The following is a 27,131-nucleotide window of genomic DNA, read 5'->3' as shown; positions in this document are numbered from 1 at the left end:
TAAGGACGCCCCTTTTCTATGATCCCTCCACTAGCCACGGTGACCACGGACGCCTCCTACCTCGGGTGGGGGGCATTGTTCGGGCAGGACAGTCCAAGGCATGTGGGACCTCATGGAGACCTCACTGCATATCAGTGTCCTAGAGATGAGGACAGTGCTGTTAGCGTTGCAAGCACTTCAGGACCTTCTTCCTGTAGGAACAATTGCGATTAAGACGGACAACACGTCGGTTGTCTGGTACTGTTGTCTGGTAAATCAACAAACAGGGGGGAACCAGGTCTTACCCACTCTGTCAAGAGGCCATGAGGGTGTGGGAATGGGCAATCTCCACCAACCGCTTTCTCATAGCAACGCACATTCCGGGACGGTCCAACATCCTAGCGGACAAACTAAGTCGCACCATCCTGTTACCATACGAGTGGTCTCTGAACCCAGAGATAGTGAATCGGATCTTCGCCAAATGGGGTCAGCCCTGTTGCGATCTCTTTGCCTCTCCCTCAAACACAAAATGTTACGACTACTTCACTCTCATTTCCCCCTCTGGGGAACCCCTGAGAGACGCTCTGGTGCATGCTTGGCCTCCCGGTCTTCTTTATGCTTACCCTCCTCTTCCTCTAATGCTGAAGTTTCTTAAGAAAGACAGTCGGTTGGGGAGCAGGATAATCCTCATTGCCCCATTTTGGCCTCATCAAACCTGGTTCCCTTACCTTTGGTCTCATCTGGTGAATCCTCCTTGGATTCTGGATCCCCATCCGGATCTAATATCCCACCCCCTAGATCTCCCAGTCCCGAACCTGGACAACCTCAAGCTCACAGCTTGGCTGCTCTAGTTCCACTCATAGCTAGGACTCCCGGTATCTCTTCCCCAGTTAAAACCATTCTAGTAGCTGCGCACAAGCCTTCTACTAGAAAGATCTATAGCAGCAAATGGAAACATTTCTCCATTTGGGCGGAACGCAAAAATTTGGATCCTGTTACAGCTCCTCTGCCCGCTGTATTAGACTTTCTGTCAGGACTGTTTCATCAGGTAGCTAGTTCCTCCACAGTCAAGGTCCAACTAGCAGCTATCTCCCATTATCACGTTGGAAATGAAATGGGCCCTTTGATCACCACGAAATTGTGTAAGACCTTTTTGAAGGGCACCTTTCTGCTCAGACCCCCAGTGAAGGATGTAGTCCCTCCTTGGGATTTAACGCTGGTGCTTCAGGCCTTGACAGCTCCCCCATTTGAGCCTGCAGCTTCCATAGATCTTAAATTCTTATCATGGAAAACGGCCTTTCTTGTCGCTATCACCTCGGCTCGAAGGGTCTCTGACCTACAGGCCCTCTGTGTAAAACCCCCATACTTGACCTTTCACAAGGATAGAGTTTACCTCAGGACCAATCCCTCCTTTCTTCCCAAGGTTGCCTCCGAGTCAAATATTAACCAGTCCATCAACTTGCCTGTCTTTTTTCCTAACTACCATAACAAAGGGGAATACAAATTACTCATTGGATCTGCATAGACAACTTCGCTTCTACATCCACAGGACATTTGGTCATAGGAAATCCGACCAGTTGTTCGTCTCCTTTGCCAAATTTAACTTGGGTAAATCTGTGTCTAAAGTCACACTCTCTAGATGGATTTCACAGTGTATCCTTTTAGCATACGCAAGTTCAGGCAGGCCCGAACCTCAGGGAGTCCATGCCCACTCTACTCGATCTATGTCTACCTCTGCAGCTTTTAGAGCTAGAGTTTCTTTGGATGATATTTGCTCGGCAGCCACTTGGGCTTCATCTCATACTTTTATCAATCACTACAAACTGGACATTATCTCCAGAGGGGAGAGCATCCTTTGGCTCTGCAGTGCTCTGGAACATCCTTCCATGAAGGCCGCCCAAGATTCAGGTAGCTGGGGACTCTGTCCCAAAGGTTGCTGCACAAATTAAGTTAACTACTTCAGATTAAGAAGTTATGTACTCACCATAACGTTCCATCTGAGTAGGTAAACTTCATTTGTCAGCAACCGTCCCTCCCTCCTGCCCCCTCACTTGCGAATGTTCTCATACGTAGGTCCATGGGTTTTACCCACTTATCTTGGGATTAATCATTGCTAGCAGTTTCTGCTGTTGGGCAAACTTGATCTGGAGTCAGTCAGGGTTGGCAGGGGATTATGGGTAGGGGAGGAACTTGGAGCTCGGATCTAAAGCTGTTGAAAACTGCCGGCTCAGATCCAATTCCCAAAGTTTGCTGACAAATGAATTTTACCTACTCGGATGGAACGTTATGGTGAGTACATAACTTCTTATTCTTTTACAAGACAGTTGCACAATCAATCACAAACTTTTAAGTGTTTTAGGAGCCACTGTGTAACTGTTAACATTTTATACAAAAAAATGATGAAGGCCTTCCTGAATGTTCAGCAGGAAATATTTCATGCCTCTTTCTCTTCTGGTATCAGTGTGGACAGAGGCGATTCTTCCTTTTCTGCTTTTTCATGCCTTTTCTCTTTATCCCATTTCTGTACTGGTTCCAGTAAAACATGTTTTGAAACTTCTGGCTTTTATGCCTGCAGATGTGTTGCCATTATTTGTGACCTCAAATTCAGCACAGGAAACCTTGGGGTTGATGCCTTCCAGAGTGTTGGTGCTGATTGTAGCCACAGTATTGGCATCTGACGTTTGTGACCTCAGTGTTTGGAGTCGGCCATTCAGGCTCAGTTTGGGAGTAGACATTGTCCGAGTCATCGTCTTTCCATTTGGATTTGAAACACTGTGCCAGAGTTTTGTCTTGGTGGTTTCATTACCGGGATGTGTGGAGGTTTGACCATCGGATTTGGGCTCAATGTCAGTATTCTTGCTTTCGGCTTCCATGACGGTCGGCTGTGAGCAGTTAAGGGACTGTGCCTTTTATTCCCAAGTATGACATTGGGTCTACCTGAGATGGTCGACAAGCCATTTGATCGAAACTCATTTGGTCGACAATTCATTTGGTCGACAGGCAGATTTGCCCCCCTCCCCAATGTTGTGCGACCCTGGAGTTGATATATATAGTTAGGGGGGTGTGGGGGGGGTGAAGGGCGAAGCCCCCCACATAACATGCTTGTCGACCAAATGAGTTTCGATCAAATGGCTTGTCGACCATCTCAAGTAGACCCATGACATTGACTTCACTCCATGTGGATGCAGGATGTTCTGCATTTGCCACCCTAAGCACTTTTACTTGCTTTTAATATTGCCTTGTCATTCTGTCTGTTCCTTTGACCATTCTTCAGTCTCGATAACAGGACAGAGGGGCCTAAGGGATTCTTGCAGGGTCTACCAAATATATCTGGACTACTGCAAGCACCTTCCTCATCCTATGATCATTCCCTTAGAGTTTAGGTAAAAAGCATAGATTTAAGAACAGGCACTTGGATTCCCCATTGTCATCCTCCAGCACCACCCAACAGATAATGAGATGTCATTGCCCCCCACCCACCAACGTCAAGCCCAGAGAATTCCTGGGAATGATGAGATGAGAGAAGTGGTGCACACAACCGATGTCCTATCCTTTGAGGTTCCTGCAGAAAACATTGGATACCTCCAACCACCCTCCTGGCTAGGCCCCACTCTCTTCCCCAGGGGCTGAGACAATGTGCCTTAAAGTCAGGACTGATTAGGATGACCTTCATTTTGTGGTGCCTGTTCCAAGGAGATGAAACAATATTCTTGGGCTTCCACAGACTTGCTGTACTGAGACTCCAGAGCCAGACTTTTTTTTAATTGCTATTGTGGCCACCTTAAAAAAAAAAAACTACAAATCTGGAACTTCCTTCTGTCCATCCTCCAAGTAAAAGTCCACAGTACTGGCCTGGTTTGGCAAACAGTTTGCATCCCGTCTTTGAACAAACAAAATGTAAATGCTTCATTAAATGTAATGCCATGTAACCCTAAGACACTTATCAGATCACCCAGCCCAAGGTCTTGAATTGTACTACGAGTTCTCTCACTAAATGTGCCCATTATCAAACATGATATACAAATCTTTCTCTACTAAATTCCATCACTGCTGCACTGTGCGTTCTTTACTTTCTTTGCTCTTATTCACAATGGATATCTCTGCTCGTCTGTCTCTGAAAATATTTTTCAATTTTTGTATCTGTGTAAATGTACGAGACAAACATGGAAAGGGTCCATTTGTATCCGTGTTCTATCCCATTTAACAAATTCATACGTTTGTGAATATTTTTATACTTAACAACTTCAAAGTGATTCTCAGATGTTCAGCAATGGTTAAAGATATGTCATCCCCCTTGAATGTACCAGAAAGACTACAGAGCACAGAAACTGTGCAGTAAAACAAGGTGTAGTCAAAATATGAAGACTTCACTACTGGAGATTGCCCTCTGAGATGTACCAAGTAGACATTTCTGAGAAAAGTGTCCTTGTCTAGATAGTGATGAAGACGGAAAGAGGCTTTCAGTAGACCCTAAGCTGTAATGGTGAGCCCCCTAATCGGAAGAGTATACAATGAGAAGGAAGGAATCAGCCTGGTGTAACAAAACTTGCTCTCTCAAAAGATCAAATGCACTCGATAATGTGCAAGCATCAGCTGCTGTAAACACCAAATTAGACTGTGCTGCAAATGCTTACAAGCTGTCCCCCTTCCAGAAAGGAGGGAGGAATTGTTAGGGACACAGCACCATGTGACAATGGACAGAGAGAAGCTAATTAATAACCAGTTATCCATGGCCTTGCATTCCCTAGCAGAACTCCCAATGAAAGGAAAGTGTGCTGCAGATATAAGTATGGATGTTTGTGAAGCCTCTCTTTAGAATATTGCTTCTGATAGGAGACTGAGAGTTTCTGTGTCCTGCAGCTTTTCTGTTACATTCATGGAGCATGACGTACTTCTAACCATTTCATTTTCTTTAACCGTTTTTCTTGGCTGTACCCAGTATCTGCCTTGCTTTCATCTTCACTGTGTATGGCATAGTTCAAAGCTCCTGTGATACTACTCCTTGTGTGAGATTTGTGTCAGCTATTTTTTGAGGTGATATCTGTATGGCTTTCAGAAGTTTTGGGTTGAACAGCTGCATGCTGCCATCTTATCCTTTGTTGTACAGGGTCTTGTATATGGATTTCTCCATTTCTCATCTTTGAGGATAGCTCTTCTGATGATCACTTTTTTTCTTAAGTACAGTGTGTTCCTTTGCATCTAGGTTTCCTGGCTGGTCTAAATGAAACTTGTATACTCTTGTCATCCTGCACTTCTTTTGTATTATGGGGAGCTGTTATCCTTGCAGCATCCCTTCAGGCTTCCACATCTTGCATTTATGTCTCGACGTCATCTGTGGTACCTTTTATCCCCCTTTACTCCCTTTCTTCTGGGATTAAGAAAATTGTCACCAGGCAGACTCTGCTTCTGTCAGGCTGTTGGATCATGTTGTCCCAATATCTTTTTATGAGTTTGCTGCTGTCTTAACTAGATTCCACTTCACTGTTGAGGTGTTCTGTTACTAGCCTTGCACTTTACATTGCATTTGGACCTAGGCTGCCTCTTTTGTCTCGCTGCTGGAATGTTTCCAGTCAATGCATTTTTAATTGGTCTTCTGTTTACTTTTCCTGATCCTCTGTTCTGGAGGACGTTTGTCACTACTAGGGTTGAAGTTGTAGTTAAGGTGCTTACCTTGCAGATATAAGGTGTAGGGTTTGGTTCTCAGCCGTGGTCACTGTCTGGCTATAATAGTCTGCAGACTGATTTGCCTAGTATTTACATATGAACCTAGTACTTTACCTTGCATCGGGGCCCCAGGCTGATTGCATTTCTTCAGGCTGTTCTAGAACCCTTTTTGTTCTTGGTTTTCTGTTGCTTCTGTGTACTTTATGCTTTTAGGCTACCCTTCACTCTGACATCTATTCCTTGTATACAGAATCTTCTTTTGTAGTTCCCTCTCTCCATCCAGGAGTACAATACATGTGTATACTGTATGTCTTCCTGATAGCCAGAGTGAGAAAACTGCAGCTGTTTTATAAGGTAAATTGGATCTTGACCTTTGGGCTCAGGGTTTTAGTCTTCTCTTATCACATTTTTGTGCGAACATAAGTATAGGTTCCCTTTTTCTTGGTGAGACATGTATAGGTCAAATAATGCCTCTTCAGGTCCTTCTTGGAGAGGCTGTCATTGGAGACTACCTCTGCAGTGACCTACCCTGCAGTTTATGCTGGGGACTCTGTCCTAGTAGTAGAGGACGACAGAATTGTTTTGTTGCATATGAAATTTATATACTTACCTTGGCAATAAATGCATTGGATCAGGATGTTCATCGTGTTTCACTGTTGCAGTCATGACTGTAGGGTTCTCCCCTGCCGGCAGGCAGCCCTCGTTCGGCCAGAATCCCAAAGTCTGGGTCCGGCGTCAGCTGTTCAACTATGCTCCCTGACGTCAGAGCGCCAGGAGTATAAAGCTGACAGCTGACGCCATCTTCTCCAGTCTTTCTTGCCGTGCGGTGATAGCAGTTCGCAAGTGCCGGTCGGCTGACTCCTGACGAATTTTTCTATATACTTCGGTCCGAAGACTTTCTTTTCCACTCAAAGCGAAGTACCCCGTTGGGGAAACTTTTTTCTTGCTCCACTCCGATGTCAGAAAAAGTTAATAATTGTATTTCATGTGGGAAGCAAATACCTCATAAGGATTTTCATTCTTACTGTATTCCTTGATTGGGCCCTGACCACGATGTAGCTAGTTGTCGGTTTTGTGCTAGATTCAATCAACGTACAATTAAGCGAAGGTACGATTTTGCTTTTCATTACTTCGGTAGGCGCTTTAACTACAAAATGTCGTCTGATACGGTCCCGACTACCGGAGTTCACAAACGTCGCAAGGATAAAGACAGGCCTCCGAGGTCCAAATCTGATGATAGCGCACAAGCGGAGCCAGCTTCGGGTTCGGCCGTCGTCAGTGAGGCGCTTTTGCAGCCCCTGTCGTCGGTCATTTCAGAACCGACGGTCGAAACGGACTCTCATGAGGAGCCAACCAGGCCTTTAAATATTTCTGTTGCAGGACCTTCGGACAATGCTCCTTCGGATGGGTCCGGAGCCGCTGTGCAGGTACCGGCTTCCGAAGGGGTTTTCAGGCCTACTCAGCTACTAGTAAAGGCAAAGACTCCTTCTAAATCAAAGACTTCAACACAGGCCTCTTCTGATCTGGCTCCCAAGTCACAGAAACAGTTACTCAAGATGGCGGAGGATTTACTTAGTATAATTAGGGGTTCTCATCCCCCTCCAGACAAAAGGCCAAGGCAGGATGTTTATTATGATTCCTCTGATCAGGCTTCTATTTTCTCAGTTTCTTCTTCTGATCAGGAATATTCTTTCCCTCCTTATGAGGATTCTGATGCTGAAGAATCCATTCCTTCAGCTTCTCCCCCTGAGGATTTCTCTTTTGGGGAAACTTTGCATGAAATGAGGGAACATTTCCACTGGGAAGGACAGGAGTATTCGGAATCCAAGAAAAGACTGAGGGATTTTCTTCTTCTTCCCCAACATAGACCCCTGGCTATTCCTCCTGTTTTGGATATTGTGGATGATGCCTTTTCAGAGGCTAACTTAACCCTTGACTTTTTTCCTCCTGCTCCTGTTAAGCCTGATAGATATTACAGGGTTCCTGATTCCCATCAGTTTTTATACAAGAACCCTGCTGCGGACCCTGAAACCATTTCTCAGGGCCCTAAGGGAGTTAAGGCCGCTTCTGCCAAAAATCCCATTCCTACTGAGAAGGATTCTCGATCCTTAGAAAGATGGGGGCAAAAAGGTGTACACTTCTGCTACTTTGTCCATTAGGGCTTTAAACTGTCAGTTTCATATACTTAAATACCAGCAATTTCTCTTGTCTGTCTTAAAACAAAAGCTTACTTCCATTTCTGCCTGTGCAGATGATAAGGAATTACATGACTTATTGCATGCCACTGAACAGGTTGGGAAGCATGGTTTACACTGTGGATTTGATGCCTTGGAGGCTTCTTGTAGGGCCGCAGCCTCTGGCACAGTCATTAGAAGGCATGCATGGCTAAAGGAACAAAATTTACCTGAACAAGTAACGGCTAAATTATTGGATGCTCCTGTTCAGCATAATTTTTATTTGGATCAAAAGCTGAAGAGGTGAATAAAAAGATGGAGGATAAGGCGAAATCCATGCAAACAGTTAAAGATTTCTTACAAGTACAGCCACCTAGATTTAGCAGGAATTGGCCTTCAAAAAATTGGTCCTTTCCTACTTCAGACAGGCCTCAGAGGGGTAGATATAGACGCTCCAGAGGGAGGCCTCAAACACAAGCTGCTTATAGACCAAGACAGTGGACTGCTTCCACCCCTAGGGGAGGAGAGGACAGGTCACAATCTCAAAGGAAACAAACTCAATGACTCCCTCTGTTGGGCTACAGGAACTTCTTACTTGGAAGCCCTTCTCGGAGGAAAACTCTCTTTTTTATCAAAATTGGATTCAGATAACCCAAGACAAATGGGTTTTGGATGTGGTTTTAAGAGGTTACAAATTCCATTTTCATACCTTGCCAAGGCCAAGCGGATGGCCAGACCTTCCAAAACATCAATGGACGGAGGCCTTAAACCAGGTGGAAGCTCTTTTGGCTATGAATGCCATAGAACTGGTTCCACTTTCAGAGATGGGAAAAGGTTTTTACTCAAGGCTCTTTCTAGTCCCAAGGAAGCAAAACTCATAGAGACCCATTCTGGATCTGTCGATCTTGAACACCTTTCTAGAGATTCCAAAATTCAAGATGCTTACTCTACAGCAGCTACTTCCAATGCTGTCCAAAGATGCATGGATGGTAACTTTGGATTTAAAGGAGGCATATTTACACATTCCCATCAGGCAGGATCGCAGAAAATACCTCCGGATCAAGGCACTTTCAATTCTCTGCGCTGCCCTTTGGATTGTCTACTGCGCCCAGGGTCTTCACCAAATGCCTGGCTCCAGTAGTAGCTTACTGCAGACTCAAGGGAATTCAAATTTACCCTTATCTGGACGATTGTCTAATTCAGGCAGACAGCAAGGATGTCTTACTCCAGCATCTAGAATTTGTATAGAAACTCCTCAAGTTTCTGGGATTCTCTGTAAACATAAAAAAGTCAAATATGACACCGTCACAACAGATAACTTTTCTGGGGGCACTTCTAAACACCTCAACCCAGATGGCATTTCTGACATCCGAAAAACAATTACAGCTGGCTTCAACTTTCAGAACCTTGGCAACTCTAACTCAACTATCTGCAAGGAAATTCCTGCAGGCTTTGGGTTACATGGCCTCCTGCATCCTTCTCGTACCATATGCAAGACTACACATGAGGAAAATACAGTGATACCTAAAAAGTGTATGGTCTCAGCATTGACACAGTTTAGACATACTGATCTCCGTCCTTCCTTGCCTTCAAAAGGAATTTCTTTGGTGGTCCAGGGCATGTACTCTAAACAAAGGGAAGCCCTTCCGTCTGCCTCATGCCACTCCGATTCTAACCAGGGACACCTCGGATTATGCTTGGGGAGCCCATTTTCAGGGCAATTGTTTGCAGGGTCTTTGGACAAAGGATCAGAAACACCTGCATATCAATTTAAAAGAAATGTTAGCCGTTCAGAAAGCTCTATTGGCCTTCAGGAATCTTTTACAACCAGGACAACTGCTAATACGGACAGACAACACCACGGTTATGTGGTACATAAGCAAGGGGGATCTCATTCCTACCCCCTTTGCAGACTAGCCATGGATCTGTGGAACACAGCTCTAGCTTGCAATCTGGATCTTCAAGCTCAGTTTCTACCAGGGAAACAAAACTTCCTGGCAGACAGTCTGAGCAGAAACCTTTCGGATCCACACGAGTGGATGCTGGACACCAAAATATTCAGGATGATAACAGCAGTCTGGGGATGTCCTCACATAGACTTCTTTGCATCCCATCTCAATCAACTACAGAATTTTTGCACCAGGACTTTCCACAGAGAAGCTTGGAAAGTGGACACCCTGTCATTCAGTTGGAGGAACCTCTCGGGATATGCCTTTCCACCTCTTCCTCTTCTTCCACGGGTTTTATTGAAGATCAAACAGGACAAGCCCAAGATGATAATCTTGCTGGCTCCAAAGTGGCCTCGGCAGTTTTGGTATCCAACTCTAAAAACCCTATGCCTGGAGCCCCCTTGGGTTTTACCTCAGTCTCCGAACCTTCTGTCCCAACATCAGGGTCAGGTTCTACACTCTCATGTCAGAACTCTCAGCCTGGCGGCCTGGTTAATCCAGGGCCTTTGATTTCTTCTTTACTGCCCAAGCAGGTTATGGATGTCATTTTAGAAGCCAGACGTCCTAGCACTAGAAAATCTTATGCAGGAAAATGGAAAAGATTTTGTTCCTGGATGCAGGCTCAGGATTCTGATCCTCTTCTTCCTAACATTACTTTAATTTTACTTGACAGATCTCTTACATAAGGGTCTCTCTTTCTCTTCCATTAAGATAAATGCCTCTGCTATTTCTGCTCATTATAATACAGACCCTCCCATCTTTTCCCACCAGCTCATGAGACAGTTTCTCAGAGGAGCTAATAACTTAAGACCTCCTAGATCTCCTCCCATTCCTGCTTGGGATCTCAACTATGTTTTGGAAAAACTAACCTTGCCTCCTTTTGAGTCTGCTGCCTCTTCTGACATCAAGTTTTTATCTTGGAAGACAGCTATCCTGTTAGCCCTAACCTCTGCCAGGAGAGTTTCAGAGTTACAAGCGCTTATGGCTGTGTAACCTTATATTATTTTTCATCAAGACAGAGTATCTTTGCGGACTAATCCTACCTTTATGCCTATGGTGGTTTCTAAAGTGGCTTTAAATCAAACTATCCACTTGCCAACATTTTTCCCCACTCCTCAAAATAAAGGGGAAAGGATCTTACATTCCTTGGATGTACACAGACAACTACGTTTTTACCTGAACAGAACCAAGGACATCAGAAAATCAGAGCAATTGTTAGTTTCTTATGCTTCAAGTTCCCAAGGGAAAGCCATTTCAAAACGGACCATTTCTAAGTGGATTGCTCATGGAATCAGATTTTGTTATTCTCACCATGGAAAGCAAATCCCAGGGAGTATACAGACTCATTCTACCAGAGCTGCTGCCACTTCTGCGGCCTTCCTCAGGGGAGTTCCTACCAAGGACATTTTGGAAGCTGCAACTTGGAGTTCAGTGCATACTTTTTCTAAGCACTACAATCTACCTCTCTACTCTAAGTCTAGGGCAGGCTTTGCCTCTGCAGTCTTGCAGGGCCTTTTAGCCGCCCCTTCCTCTTTATGACCACCTCCCTTTCTTTCAGCTTTGGGATTCTACCCTACAGTCATGACTGCAACAGTGAAACACGATGAACATAGTACAGTTGTGTACACCTACCCATAAATGTAGATGTTCGAGTGTCTTCACTGTTGCAGTCTGGGTTTCCCTCCCTCCTGTCCCCTCTTATTTTTACTTTTGTGTATTTCCTTTTTTTCACCTTTCTTCTGAGGTGTATTTGCAAAGGTTATGGGACCTTTTTCATTTTGGGACTACTGACATCTGGGGCAAGAAAAACTGGAGAAGATGGCGTCTGCTGTCAGCTTTATACTCCTGGCGCTCTGACGTCAGGGAGCATGGTTGAACAGCCGACGCCGGACCCAGACTTTGGGATTCTGGCCGACCGAGGGCTGCCTGCCGGCAGGGGAGAACCCTATAGTCATGGCTGCAACAGTGAAGAGACTCTAACATCTACATTTATGGTAGGTGTACACAACTGTACTTTCCTCTTCCTGTACACACTCACCCTCCTACTTCTACCATTTCTTACTAGCTTTGAATCTGCTCCACAGAGCCCTTTTTTCCCTCCTTGGTTGCTTTCCTTGTGATTTGTCTTCTGTGAACTAACAGAGAATGGAAGAAGGGTTATTCTGTGCTCCGAAATGTGAGAAAAGGAGGGAGAGTTCTGTAGCCTTGGAAAGAAGTTTTATGTGCTGAGCTACCAGACTCCTGTTGACCTCGAGTCCTAGAAGTAGATTATTATGGATCTTGTTCAATACTGTCGGGAGGATAAGTACCTGACATTCATTTACTTTACACAGATGGCCACAGATAACTTAGATTTTATGTGGACAGAGCCAAAAATCAGTCAAAATTCACAGACTTTTTCTCCTTGTTTTAATAAAAAAATTGAGGTCCCGAGTTATTTATTTATTTCAGTTTGATTACCGGGGAAGTCCACTGGGCCAAGAAGTACCCATTTTCAGTGGAGGCCCGGGGAGAAAAACTCCAAAGGCAGTACAATCAATGCAATAGAATGTCCACAAAGCAAGAATACATAAAAGAACAATGCAAATGTAAATTACAATAGAATGTCCACACAGCAAGAATACATATTAAGAACACTGCAAATGCTAAGTAACAAAATTTTTTTTTTTTTTTGTAGTAACATAATTTGCAATATTTCATCCTTACAGTCTAACTACAGTCTACAGCTACAATTACAGTCTGTTAGGTACTAACATAATTTGCAATATTTTCATCCTTACAGTCAAGTGAGAGTCGGCTAAACCATTAGCTGGAATTAGAGAGCAGAAAGGTTCTGGAGTAGAGGGGCTTAGCATAGAAAAACCTTGAAATTATGTAGGGTGAAAGCAGGAGCATTTCCATTTGGAAGACAGGTGTAAGAAGAGTTGGATTTTGAAGTATTCCGTGTTAGGTATGGTCCTAAGTGAAGGAGGGAGAGAGTTCCAATTTCTACCTAGAGAGAAGGATAGTAGTTGCTGGCCGGTGGGGTGTTTAGGTCTAGGAATGGAGATTAGATTTTGGTGTTCGGATCTTAATGATCGGTTCGGGATGTAAGGGGGAAGGATGTTGGATAAGGCTGGGCATTTTCCTGGGTAGAATATTAATTTATGAGTGGTAGTTAGTTGCAGATAGTCAAGGTGGTTGGGAAGTTCTAACCAGTTCAGAGATTGAAGGGTGAGGCAGTGGTGGGTGAGGTTTTGGATTTTGTGGTGAATTTAGAGATTTTATTATAGCAAGTTTCAAGTTTAGAGGTGAGGGAGGCAGACAGATTAGTTAGAAGAGGGTCACCATAAAGTAGAGAGGGTAGGAGGTAGCTAAGGTTTGCCTAGAGGATTTTGAAAGAAACAGATTATTCCTGTAGAGCATACCTAACTTTTGGTGTTTTTTTATGTTTTGTTGTATGTGGAGGCCGAATTTGAGGTGTTCGTCAATGGTTATGCCAAGGAGTTTAGTGGAAGGGACCACTTCTATGGGGGTGTTGGTTTGGCTGAGGATGTTGAAAGTGTTTTTGTCAAAGGAAGAAGCCTTGGTAGGGAGGAAAATTAGTATTTTAGATTTATTGGAGTTGAGGGAGAGATGGTTTTGGTGCATCCAGTTTTCTGTAGTGGAAAAAGCAGTTTGTGTTTTAGAGAGAAGTTCAGAAAAGTTGGGGGCGGTACAGACTAAGGTAGAGTCATCAGCGTATTGGATGACTGAAGTGTCTGGGAGAGCAGTGTGAAGGTTGTTTATGAAGATGTTGAAAAGTATGGGACTGAGGATGGATCCCTGAGGAACGCCGGTAGGAGTAGGTAAGAAGGAGGAGGTAGAGTCCTTCCATCTGACAGCCTGTGGTCTGGCAGAGAGGTAACTGGAGAACCAGGATAGAGTATTAGTGGAGAGATTAAGGTTGGAGAGATGGAAGAGAAGGTGTGTATGGGAGATGGTGTTAAAGGCTTTAGACAGATCTAGCAGAACAGTGGATACAAGAAGTCCAGAATCTCGGGCTTGATTAACTGTTCCTTCTAAGAAGGAAAGTAGGGCAGTTATGGTGCTGTGGCTGGGACGGAACCCATGTTGGGTGGGTGTAAGTAACAGATTCTGAGTTAAGTAGGGTAAAAGTTGGTAGTGGACACATTTCTCTAGAATTTTAGATATTGGAGAGAGGAGGGCTATGGGATGGAAATTAGAAATTGAGTTGTTTTTACCTCATTTATGAAGTGGTAGAACGTAGGCTGAACGCCAAAGTTTGGGTATGTATGACTCTTTTTAAGGATCGGTTAATCAGGATGCTTATTGGGAGAGCAATTCCTTCGGCTGCGCATTTGAGGAAGGAGGGGGGGAATGTTGTCGGGGGCATTAGAACATGGCTTTAGTTTGGATGAGAGCTTTTTTATAAATGTAGTAGAAACTGGTTTGAGTTGGAAATTAGGGTGACCATTATTAGAAGAGTTTAGGAAGTTGGAAGGATTGTTGTCGGGGAAAGTTTTGGTAAGCGTGGCTATAGAATCTGTAAAGAAAGTGTTGGAGAGAGCTCAGTTCCTTGTCCGTTAAACTAGGGTCAGGGCAGGGGTTATTTCTTGACCCAGGATGGAGAAGAGAGTTAACATATTTCCAGAATTGTTTTGGGTTGTTATTATTGGACTGAAGCTTATTGTAGTAGTTTTTTTTTGTCCCAGGTGATTAGTTTTTTTACTTGGTTGCGGAGTTGGGTATATTGGAGCAAGGCAGAAGACAGTTTACTTTTCTGATAGAGTTTCCAGGATTTGTCTCTGAGATGCGTAGTATGTTTAGTTTCTTTGGTCAGCCAAGGAGCAGAATTGGCTTTGATTCGTTTGTTTCTTAGGGGGGCTAGGGAGTTAAGGGTATTTAGGAAGATGGAGTTGAAATGTTCTACAGCGTCGTCAAGGGAGAGAGTGTAAAGGATTTGCCAGTTGATTTGTTTGAAAATGTTGGAGAAAATTGTGGGGTTGAAGTTGCTCAGGTTGTGAGTTTGAATGTAATGATGTTGGAATTGTGAGGGGTTAGCTGAGTGATGAATGAAGGCAGGGAGATGGTCACTAAACGAGTCAGGGATAGTTCCAGATAGATAGATTTTGTTTGGATGGGAGACTAAAATCCAATCTATGATGGATCCTGGGGGATGTTTTTTGTTAGGTCTGGTTATAGAATGGATTACTTGGGAGAAGTTGAAAAGGTTAATGGCTAGGGAGGGGGAAGGTGTGTTGATTTTGTTCCAATCGATGTTGACGTCGCCTAGGATGAATGTTTCATATTTTATTTTAGATGAGGCCCAGTGGAGAATATTCTCAAGGGTAGAGATATTATCGCCTGGGGAGATGTACAAGGAAATGATGCAGATATTTTTATGTTTATTGAGTTGGAGCAGACATGCGGTTATATAAGTATTTTGGAATAGAGGGGTTGGGATTTGCAGGGGGATTATGGAGAGAAGGTTAGAGTAGATTAGGGCAGAGCCTCCACCTTTTTTATATAATCTGTCACTTCTGAGGATGTTGAAACCTGGAGGTAAGATTTCGGAATCAGAGATATGGGGTTTTAGCCAGGTTTCAAAGATGGCTAAGATGTCAGGTTGGTTGTGATTAATCCAAGCATGAACATGGTGAATTTTGTTGTTAAGGCTCTGGGCATTGACTGTGAAGACCTTAAGGGTGCTAAGAGAGGAAGTAGGAGAAGGAGGAGGGAGAGGCTTATTTAAAGTGAGGGAGGAGGGTGAAGGAAGGGAATGAGTTGTTTGTATTGAGGCAGGGGCCAGGGTTTGGGTGAATGTCTCCAGATAAGGCTAGGAAATTACTAGAGATAACTTTGTCTTTTAAGTTTGGAGAGTAGGAAGATGTTTGGGGTTAGTGGAAATATAAGAGAGAAGTTTTTTTGTAGAGGAGGAGAGTATTTTGGGATGGAAGAGGTGTAGTATGTTTATTGTGATAAGGGAGGGGGAAATGGAGTGGAAGTGAGAGAGTCGAAGAGGAAATGGGCGAGTGAAAGTGATAGTATGAGTAGTAGGCAGGTATGGGTGAGATTTTAAGCAGTATGAAGTAGCATGATGGAGAGGAATAAGAAAGATGAGAAGGGAGAAGGGGAGTCTGAGGGAAGAGAATTTGGGAGGGCATGTTTGAATGGATGGGGTGTGGAAGGGAGTAATAAGAAAGGTAGAAGAGTGGTTGTGGAGAGAAGGTAAAGGAGAGGAAGGGAGATATAAAGTTAGGAGAGGAGAGTGTAGGGTTAAGTGCAGTGAAAGTGGGAGGAGAATGAGTGGGCGGGGAAATAAGAGGGGGTAAGATTGGTTATTTGATGTAGGGATTGAGGGAGTAGGGTAAGATTGTGATTGGCTGAAACAGTTAGAGGGAGGAGTTGGTGAGGTATAAATGTGGAGGTGCTGGCAGCAGGGTAGGGGAGCAGAGTGAGCCCGAAGGGCGAACGGAGCGGGAAGAGCCAGAGGAGGAGAAAGTGAGGAAGACAGGAGCGGGAAGAGCCAGAGGAGGAGAAAGTGAGGAAGACCATCCGTAAAGAGTGAGTAGTCAGAAGGTAAGTTTAGCAAGTTTAGCAGAGAATGTAAAAATAGGTAAGGTAAGTGAAGGAGAGAGGAGGAAGGGTAGTGAGATGTGCAGAGAAGAGGAGTTAGAGGGTTGATGCAAAGGAGAAAGATAGAGGGAGAAGGAAGAGACTTCAGAGAAGGGAATAGAGGAGGGCTGAGTATAAAGCAAAGAATGGCTGGGAGTCCTGGACAGTAGAGAGGGAGAGAGCAGATGAAAGGATGTTAGAGGGCTGTAGTAGGGGAGGTAAGGAAGGAGAGGGAAAAGTAGTGGGAACAGTAAAAAGGTAGTGTAGCGCCATCTAGTGGTCAGTCAGTCTGGGGCAGTAGAGACCCCAAGGGGCAAATCAGGAAGGGAGCTATCGAGGTTCAGGAAAGGCAGTAAGAAATACAGGGAGAACTGAAGCAGCAGAGAAGGGGGTTGAAATATGGGGAAAGCTAGGAGTGCAAGCAATAGTGAAGGGGGGGTTAGAGGCTGTTGGCTAGTCTGGCAGGAAGCGTACTCCGACCTAGAAGAAACAACTAATAACAGCACAGAGTTACAACAGAACACATACTTTCTTGAATCCTTATAGTAAGAGAACTCTGGGAACTGTGAGGCCTTATAGTTTTGGATTAATAGGTCGCTGGAGCCGGTTCTTGCTCAGAGAGTCCAGGAGGGAATTTTCAGGAGGTTAGGGCAGGGTGGGCAGGGGCCCAAGTTTCTTGAATTCTTATATTAGGAGAACTCTGGGAACTGTGAGGCCTTATAGTTTTGGATTAATAGGTTGCTGGAGCCGGTTCTTGCTCAGAGAGTCCAGGAGGGAATTTTCAGGAGGTTAGGGCAGGGTGGGCAGGGGCCCAAGTTTCTTGAATTCTTATATTAGGAGAACTCTGGGAACTGTGAGGCCTTATAGTTTTGGATTAATAGGTCGCTGGAGCCAGTTCTTGGCCAGAGAGTTCGGGAGGGAATTTTCAGGAGGTTAGGGCAGGGTGGGCAGGGGCCCAAGTACTTGGGTGCGGAAGCTGGAGCCAGGGAAGCACAGCAGCTGAGGGGTTGAGTAGGGAATTAAAGATTAGTTAAATTTACTACTTTTGTCTAAGTGGATTACTAACTGTATCAAGTTCTGTTAGGAAAAAATATAAGACACTGCCCTCTGAGATGCTGTCACATTCATTTAGGGCAGTGGCTGTTGCCGGCATTTTACAGAAATGCATCCTTAGATGATACTTGTACTGCTGCTTTGAGAACTTCGTGGGATACTTCAGCAAGAAGCTGCAAGTTAAATGTCAAGGGCCTCCTTCCAAGTGGCACTTTAAAGGAATGTTCCCATAGTTGCTACACAGCATGACAAGCTTGAGACTGTACTCTCTCTTGGCAAGATGAAAGTCTTCGTAAAAGATACGAAAGTTATGTTTTACCAGAATGACAAAACAGGAGAAGCAGGTTCATTCTCGTCAGCTACTGATCATCCTTCCCCTTATCTCATGGAAGTCGGGAGTATCATTAGTGGTGTTCTTTTAGTGTGCTCCACTTTCAGATAGCATGTCTGCTATCTAGTTAGTAAAGTTTGGCAGAGCATTGTGGGTAAAGGAGAAGCGAGAGTAGCCCAGGAAAATCACTTGATTCACAGTAGATTTTCTTAAAGTTCTACAAAGATTTTTCTTCAATTTAAAGTGCCCCCTTGGTTCACGTTTAACTTTAGCCAGTGTGCCTGATGCTAGCATTTGTTACTGTAGGAGAAAATAGCTGGCGTTCCTTAAACAGAAAGAAAAGAAACAAAAGAATACATTTGTGCAGTTAGTTTCAGCTATGTATGAAAAACTTTAAAGTGAATGCTTACTGTTGTGTTTCTTGACATTTCAGGTTTGGAATGTATATTCCTTTCCTCCGATTTGGCTGGGACTTTAGAAGGCCACGCCCTCTATCTCCCATCACCACCATCGGGCCTAAAGAGAATGGAACAGCTAATGGCAAAAGCAAAGACTATTTATCAGTTTTAAAAGAGACATGGAAGTTGCACACCAGGCAGCTCTATGGCACAGAAACCCTTCCCAGTCATGCCTGCTGCCTTTCCCCAGACCTGATCCGCAGTGAAGTGGAATATTTAAAGCTGGATTTTAATTGGAGGATGAAGGAGGTACTGGTGAGCGCCATGCTTAGTGCGTATTATGTGGCCTTCGTTCCTGTCTGGTTTATAAAGGTATGTTTGAATAGTTGCTCCTGAATTTTCCATACCACACATTCTCCTGACTTGTCTTTTTATCTTTAACTGCTACCCTGTTCTTTGTGCCCAACTGTAGTTTGCACTCCTTCCTCACTGATAAGTGTATAGAGCATTGGGTTATAACCATTGGTAAGTTAACCCCCCCCTCCCAAAGAAAAAGGATGTACTAGTTTGAGAACTTAAAATGGATCGAGTATGATACCAACCTTACATAGTATTAAGTGAACCTTATCCCATTTTCACTTATCTGGTTTAAAACTAAGAGAATGTTAATATATATATATATATATATATATATATATATATATATATATATATATATATATATATATATATGTCTGACTTAATTTTGTTTTACTTCTGTTTTCTATTCTTTCTTATCTCAAGTGTTTTCTACTTCTTTTTTATCTCAAAGTATCTTCACTATCACCTGTCTAATTGAATGTATCTTGACCTGCTGTATAATGTGATGTATATTACTATATACAACTACCACTAAAAACAGCCACTTAAAATTGTATATGACAACAGTTTTGAATGTATTAAGGCAACCTTTCTATTGTAAGCCTATTGTAATTTAATTCTTACTGTTTTGTAATCTTGTTCTGCCAATGTTTGGAGCTTTTCTCCTTGGACCTGTGTTGAAAATTGGCAGTCTGCCTAGTCGGACTTTCTTGGTAAACAAATGTAAAATAAATAAAATTTAAGGAATAGCATTTAATAATTCAAGCTGCAACTTTTCTATTTTTGGTCGTGTTATGCATCAGTTTTTAACTATGTTGATTACCTGTAAAATGGCTACTGTATTTAACTAGTTATCAAATAACTAATAAAACTTCTGCTCCTTCATGTCTGATTTTCTGCAGCAAAAATCAAGGTAAAGAATATTGTCTGGCTTTCCATAACGGGAATCTGAGGCAGAGGGGAGAAGATGGTATATTTTTATTGTTCTTCCTTCCGCCAGTACATTTGCTTTTCAACATTGTTTCATCCATGCTAGGAGTGCACTTACCCCTGCCAATTGATGTGGTGCCATCATTTCCCTACGGGCTGATTTCCACTACTGCAGTCTGCGGTCATTCACAAAGCAATGTAGCTGTGTATTACTTTGTTCAGAGAATCATACTAAAAAGTTCTTTATGACCTGTTTATTCTGCCTACTGATACATGTTATCAGAAGTAAGTTTCATTTGCTGTGTAATTCTTGATTCTGATCAATGTATGGGTCTTGGGATCCAAGCTGAATCCCAACTTTGGCCACTTTAAAGCTTATGGATCTGGTGCTGATGCTCATGTTAGCCAATGTACCTCAAGTATCTTTTGCTGCCACAAGCTTAGGACAAATCTGTTGGTGCTGTTAGTGAGATAAGGGCGTTGTTCTTAATTCTGATCTTGATATATATTTTTCTTTTTTTTCTTCTTTTTCTTTTAAAACTTTCTTAGAGGATGCTACTATTTGCTCCTCCCCCAAGTCATTTTTTCTTGCTCCTCACCTTGGACATTGAATTTCTTTTTCCTCTTTCCTTAACAAAAATGTTGTCATTGATATCTTTTTAGATAGTATATATATTTACTGTTAGTTTCAGTATTTTTTAAATATTTTTATTTTTTTCTTGCCTGCTTGCCTTCCTTTATAGGATGTCGGTCAAACTTTCTGATTTTAAAAAGTGTGTGGCTGATATTCACAAGCTACCAAACTTAATAAACCGTTCAAAGATGTAATTCTACCAACGAACAAAGTGAACGAACACCAGTTCCTTCTGTGTCTTGGGCACTCGTACTCCAACCAGCAAATGCAGAACTTCCGTGAATCTTTACTGAACGCCATGCAGCCAAGAAATAAAAAACTTTTTATTAACATCCAAGTTAAGTGCTTTCACTTGCATCACAGTAAGCTTCATCAGAACTACAAAATTTAAACTGACCGACATTTAAATAACTTTTTTGGCACCAGAATGTAACTGCAACTATTACTTAAAGCAAAACAACACATATTCCAAAATCTATGTACATACCTCAAAATCAATCTATAATATTTAAAAAAAATATACTATAGTAAAATCTACACTAATTAAAAAATATATATAAATAAATAAATAAGCAAATACATATAATGGAGAAAAATGTGTGTATAAAACTCAATCAATTAATAGCTAATAAAGGTTTAATAGATATAAAATCATTTAATCCTGGAGGGGTAGAGGCATCAGTATATATTTGCCATAATAATTCTTTATAAGATAGTAATCCCTTGAAATTACCCCCCGTAGAATCTATAACCACACTGTCCAAAATAGCAAATTTAAAAAAATGTCTATCACCACACTTATCTGTACAAAGCATTGTGTACACCCTTGGTTTTAATGCTGTAAAGATGCGAATATATAAGTTTGTTAAATTTTCTCTCCATTTTACCTATATAATATCCCGAACAAGCCATACATTTAGCAATGTAAATAACCATTTTAGTTTGACAATTCCCTTGCTTAAGTCTAATTTCGGTTTGAGTAACATTCTTTAAAATAATCTTTTCAACCTCGTATATGGAACTACATTGTTTACACGCACCACATCTTTTGGTGTGCTTTTTATTATTATTATCATCCCTGCACCAATAACCTCTTTCCAAGTACTTCTTGACATTCTTTCCCACTTTAACAAACTGCAGACTACTACCCAACACTGAGGCAATTTCTTGGTCTGCAAGGATAATGTTCCAATTATTTTTAAATGTATTCATTATGTTAATTATATATGGTCCATACTCTAATATACATACTCGATTGAAACTAGTGACATCTTTAGCCTTCCCGTCAATATAAAAATGATTAGTCTGGCTACTATGCATCATTTTATCATGTGTATAATTAAGACCTAATAAAGGTGTATATTTTCCACCCCATTCTCTGGTGACATATTCCCTAACTTTGGACATCATATCTCTGTCATATCCTCTCTCTTTAAAAAGAGACGTAATATAAAATACTTCTTCTAACATATCCTGATATTCAGATGTCATCCTTATTGCACGAATAAGTTGCCCTTTGTATATATTAAGAAATTGTTTTTTAGGATGGTTACTACTATATTCAAGATAGCCGTTTGAAAAAGTATTTTTTCTATGTATTCTGGATTTAAATATGTTTTCAAATTTAGAGACAAACGTGTCAAGATAAGGGACACCAGTATAGTTCTTTGAACATGTGAATTTTAGGTAACTGCTACTTTGATTTATATAATCCAGAAATGAATCAAACGCTTCTTCGCCACCATCCCACAAGATATAGATGTCATCCAGGTACCTAGCATAATATTTCACATTTTTCATATGTGTACTAGTAAATACCGGACTCTCTTCTCAGTCTAACATAACTAGGTTTGCGTATATGAGAGCACAAGCTGCTCTCCCATAGCTACGCCCCTAGTTTGTCTGAAGTATTCTCCTTCATAAAAGATGTGATTGTGGTCAAGTACCAAGGACATCATATCTACCAGTAGACAATTAGTAATATCTGCATATTTCCTGATACTACTGGCAAACGCATCCAAACCGTCTCCTTTAGGTATACTTGAGAAGAGATCGATGACATCTATAGATGCAAATAACAACTCTTCTTTATTTAAATATATGGGATAATTTAAAAAAAAAATCCCAAGAATCTTTAGCAAGGTGAGGTATTTTTCCATATATGTGTTTCAAGGAATCATCTATAACTGAACCAAGGGGAAGGTCTTTGATCTACTACCTGATATAATAGGTCTGAAGGGGGGGGGGGGTCCATAATATCTTTATGTATTTTGGGAATTCCAACTATCGATGCCAACGTTGGATACTCAACTTTAATAAATTTGTATGTGGTTTCTGTAATCCTTTTATCTATAAGAAACTCTTCAATACACATGTCAATCCTTCTATATCCAATGTTAATCTCATTAAGTGAAGTAGTCTGATAATTACCTGAAGTATGTAACAAGTCATGTATTTTAGAAGAATATATCATACTATCATAAATAACTATGCCTTCCCCCTTATCGGGTTTCATAACCCTGATACTGTTGTTTTTTCTAAGATCCTGAAGCACCTTGTATTCTAGTTGGGATAAATTATAATATGATTTCATACTGGACCTGCTAATCTGATTTTCCAACTGATATATCTGTTGTGTAACAGCTTTATCATAAATTGAAATATTAGGGTGCATCGGAGGCATAAACTGACTCCTCTTCTTCAAACTTCGTGATATGGAATTAATACAATATGTTCTCAATGATTTGTGTGTATCTTGAAACATAATAGCCAAATTAAGCTTCCTAATGTATTTCTTTACTTCACATATAGCATCAACTAAATTAAATTTAGTAACAGGGATATACTTCATCCCCTTGGACAATAAGTCAAAGTTTGAAGTATTTAAAACAAGATCCGTATAATTATATATACTAAACATTTTTATAAGTATATATAACACCGTCAGCAGTAATGATCTCATCCCTAATACTAGCATTACGGGAGCTAACATTCATTACCTTCTTCCTTCCCTCCATAACGTATCCCTCATATCCCTGTTGTGTTAGTGATGTCCTTTGGATTGTTCTCCAAATCGTTGTTGGTATTGAGAGTCGTTTAATGGGTCTCGTTTCCCCCCAATTCCTCCCCCAATTGTGATCCTTCCAATTCCCCCTGTAATCCCTTGCTAAAAAACGTGGGTTGTTGTCTCTATTTGACGTGGTGTTGTAACCAGAACCTTCAGCTTTGTCGTGAATGATACCAAATGATGACTTCCTATTCCTGTCCCATAAATAGGCTCTACACTTATTGTATTGGTCTATATCCCGAAGAAGTTTTCTACTTTTATGGGTGTAAATTTTTTTGATAGAGTTTTCAGCATCGCTAAACTGCTTTGTATATAAATTTTCCCATTGAGGAAACAAGTCATTTCGTATCACTTCATTAATTTCTTCCACTTCATGAATCAATCTAACTTTTCATCATTTAATTTAATTAACAAATGCATACATTTAATGCCACAATCATCAAAGAAACCATTAAGTTCCTGAATGATGTTATCAGTTAATGTTATTCCCATGGGATATTTATGAAACCTCAATCCCATGGGTACAATTTTAGAATCAATGCATTTCATTAGGTAAGCATTATCTAATTTAGCACTACTAATAGTATGTGTAATGCCTTATCCAAAGAATAAATTATGTCTTTAAGAGTCCCCTTAGGTACAACAGGACCATCCATCTCATTATTTGTGTTCTTATTGTCAAAAACACAATTATTGTCCAAAAACATTTTTAATAAATTATTAGACTGTCCACAGTCTTTAACATTGGGAGCCAGTGTACCCGGTCTAATAGTGGTCCCATTACTGCTAAAAGCTCCACTATTAATATTGGTGTATGTCAGTTTGGGTTTCATCCTCTTGGGTTTGGCACCCATTCATTTTGCTTCTTCTTCCATTTCTCCAAAGGAAAAGTCAAAGGTAAAATCAGAGATACCCAACCGACTACTGTTACAATGTTCAGTAGCCTGAAAAGTGACTGGGAGATCTATCACTTTACTGCCAATTCCCTGTCCATTGGGAATTCCCGTGGAATGGATAGTATAATTGGGTATTTCTTGAGTGCCATCTATACTGTCACTAGACGCTTCCAAAGCATTAGACACTCCCTGCGCACTAGGTGGAGAAATACCACCTGCAGAATTGTCCAGTAAGATAGATTGTGGTGTCGACTTGTTCGGAACAACATTATTCGCTTTCATAATAATATTGCCATAATTCGTCAACAGCAAAGAAAGTCTGCTGACTTCTTGTCGTAGTTCAGCTAGCTCTGCCTGAACTAGAGCTATACTCCCTTTATCTGAACTAATTTGTGTGCTGGGGGACATGTCCCGATCAGACTCCATGATGGAAAACTGGTGAAAAAAACAAATAAACCGTTCAAAGATGTAATATTACCAATGAACAAAGTGAATGAACACCAGTTCCTTCTGTCTTGGGCACTCGTACTCCAACCAGCAAATGCAGAAATTCCGTGAATCTTTACTGAACGCCAGGCAGCCAATAAATAAAAAAACTTTTTATTAACATCCAAGTTAAGCGCTTTCACTTGCATCACAGTAAGCTTCATCAGAACTACAAAATTTAAACTGACCAACATTTAAATAACATTTTTGGCGCCAGAATAGAACTGCAACTATTACTTAAAGCAATACAACACATATGTACATACCTCAAAATCCCTCTATAATATTTAAAAAAAATACTATAGTAAAATCTACACTAATTAAAATATATATATAAATTATATGTATTTGCTTATTTATTTATATTTATATATATTTTACCTACAAAAATATGAAAAGTTTGAAACAGCACTTATGCTACCGTGATTCGAATAGACTGGCAGCGTTGGATACCATCAATACTTACATGGGAACTAAAAAAATGTGGCAGTTGCACATATTGTAAATTTATAGGTGAATCACGTTTGTATAAACACCCTGATACGGGTCGTCTTTGGGAACTTAGGAATAATAGTACATGCAATACCAGGAATGTCGTGTATGTTGCCCACTGCTCCGTATGCTATAATTATTATGTAGACAAAACAAATAGATCCCTGAAGGAAAGGATAAGAGATCACATGTATTGCCCCATGAGACATCAAGACTATAGTGCTATAGCAAAGCATACCCTTCAATTAGGTGAAGAGCATACTTTTTACTTTTAAGTATTGCATATTCAACCCACCAATATTAGATTAGGTGACATAGCAAATGACACCGAGCAGGCAGAAAGTAAATGGATTTTGAGACTGGCAGCGCATAGAGGCAGACGACTCAATGATAGCGTTCCTTTAAAGCCAATACTCAATGCCAGAGCTCTTAGATGAATTCCTTGTTGGATATTTTTGCCCAAATTTTAGTACACCAGATTTTGTTTTAATTTAAGAAAGCAATTGAATTTGAACAGTTGTAGTTGCAATTATATTTGATTAATTCACTTATTCTTGTTGTATTCATTATTCAGAATATTCAGTAGTTAGATAATGGGTATACTTTGGTACATTTCCATGCATTATAGTCCTGCCACTTTAAAACCTTGATTGTTTAATTAATTGGATACTAATTTATTATGTTAATGAGAAGTTTTAATATAAAAGAACCTCACTTTGAATGTTTATACTAGGTCTGAAGAAGCGGAATTGTGGTCTGTGAAAGCACTCGTGTTCTTATTTTAATAAAATTTTTTGGAATTTTACTTGGACTTATTTCACGAACTTGCTCTCCTTCCAACTCATTCATTGGGTTTTGTGTATATATATATATATATATATATATATATATATATATATATATATATATATATATATATATATATATATATTTTTTTTTTTTTTTTTATTGTATATTATTTAATATATTGTGTGTTGGACACTGGACCCAACGCAATTTGGTTTCATCAGGAGAAGGTCATGCCTAGTCAACCTGGTGGACTTCTTTGAGAAGGTCACCAAAGCAATGGATGAAGGCAGAATGGTTCACACTGCCTACCTTGACCTGGCCAAGACATTTGACTCAATAACCCATTAGGGCATTGTTGACAAACTTAGAGGTTACATATAAACTCTTATGTCACCCGGTGGATAGCCAGCTGGCTCACAGACAGAACCCAGAAGTTAGAATTGAGAAGACCATCTCTACAAAAAGGCCAGTCACAAATAGATCCCCCAGGGATTGGTCCTGGAACTGCTGTTTTTTGTTATTTAGTTCTCTGAAGTCAAGGCTAATTGCAAATTAGGAGCTGTCATTGAATCACTCACCGACATAACTGTTTTCTAGGAAGGGCTCACAGCTCAGGTCTACTGTCTTTACCCATCCATGTATCTTTAAATTAACTTTGTTCTTCCAATTTTAACGATGCCAAGTTTTCAGACAAAGTAGTACACATACTAACAACTTCCCAGAATTCTAATACCAGGAAGGTATGTCCAAGTAATTGAGAAAAGATTTTCCTTTTGGGCTGTGGAAAAGGGCTTAGACCCTCTTTCCATCCTTCTTCCCACAATATTACTTTTTATCAGAATTGTTCCACAAAGGTTCCAGTTTCTCCACTGTAAAGGTACAATTGGCAGCGATTTCAAATTTTCACATTAGGTACAACAAGAGCCTCTTTGAAAGTTTCCAAAGCCTTTTTGAGGGGAATTTTTCTACTTAGACCTCCCATAAGACATCCTGTTTCTTCATTTGATGTTTTGTAATGCTTCAAGTCCTTACATAAGCTCCTTTTGTACCAGCATCTTCTGTAGACTTAAAATTCTTAAAATGGAAAATGATATTTTTGATAGCAGTTACTTCAGCTAAAAAAAATCTCAGAATTGCAAGCTGTTTCATGGAAGCTCCCATGTTTGGTTTCAGAAAGACAGGGTCTTCCTAAATCCAGCGGAGGTTTCTGAAACAAATGTCAAAAGGTCCATAAATCTTCCCGTTTTCTTCACAAATTTTCAGTTAAAGGAGAATTTACTTTTTATTTAGGGGGAATGTTCGCTTTATCTTCAAAGGATTTCAGAAAGCCAG

General features: G+C 41.1%; 1 protein-coding gene across 3 annotated transcripts in view; it reads left to right on the top strand.

Moving 5' to 3' along the window:
• TMEM39B (transmembrane protein 39B) overlaps window positions 1-27,131 on the top strand; it is a 509,422-nt gene that overhangs the window by 255,569 nt on the left and 226,722 nt on the right. For all 3 annotated transcript variants that reach the window (XM_044082633.1, XM_044082642.1, XM_044082651.1), the window contains one exon: window positions 18,181-18,517. In XM_044082633.1, coding sequence (XP_043938568.1) covers window positions 18,181-18,517 — 337 coding nt within the window. The remainder of the gene's footprint in view (window positions 1-18,180; window positions 18,518-27,131) is intronic.

The sequence above is a fragment of the Protopterus annectens genome, chromosome 1.part1 (assembly GCF_019279795.1).
Source record: "Protopterus annectens isolate FY-2018-M chromosome 1.part1, PAN1.0, whole genome shotgun sequence".
Taxonomy (NCBI): domain Eukaryota; kingdom Metazoa; phylum Chordata; order Ceratodontiformes; family Protopteridae; genus Protopterus; species Protopterus annectens.
Note: the sequence above shows the minus strand (reverse complement) of the source record. Positions and strands in the feature narration are given on the sequence as shown.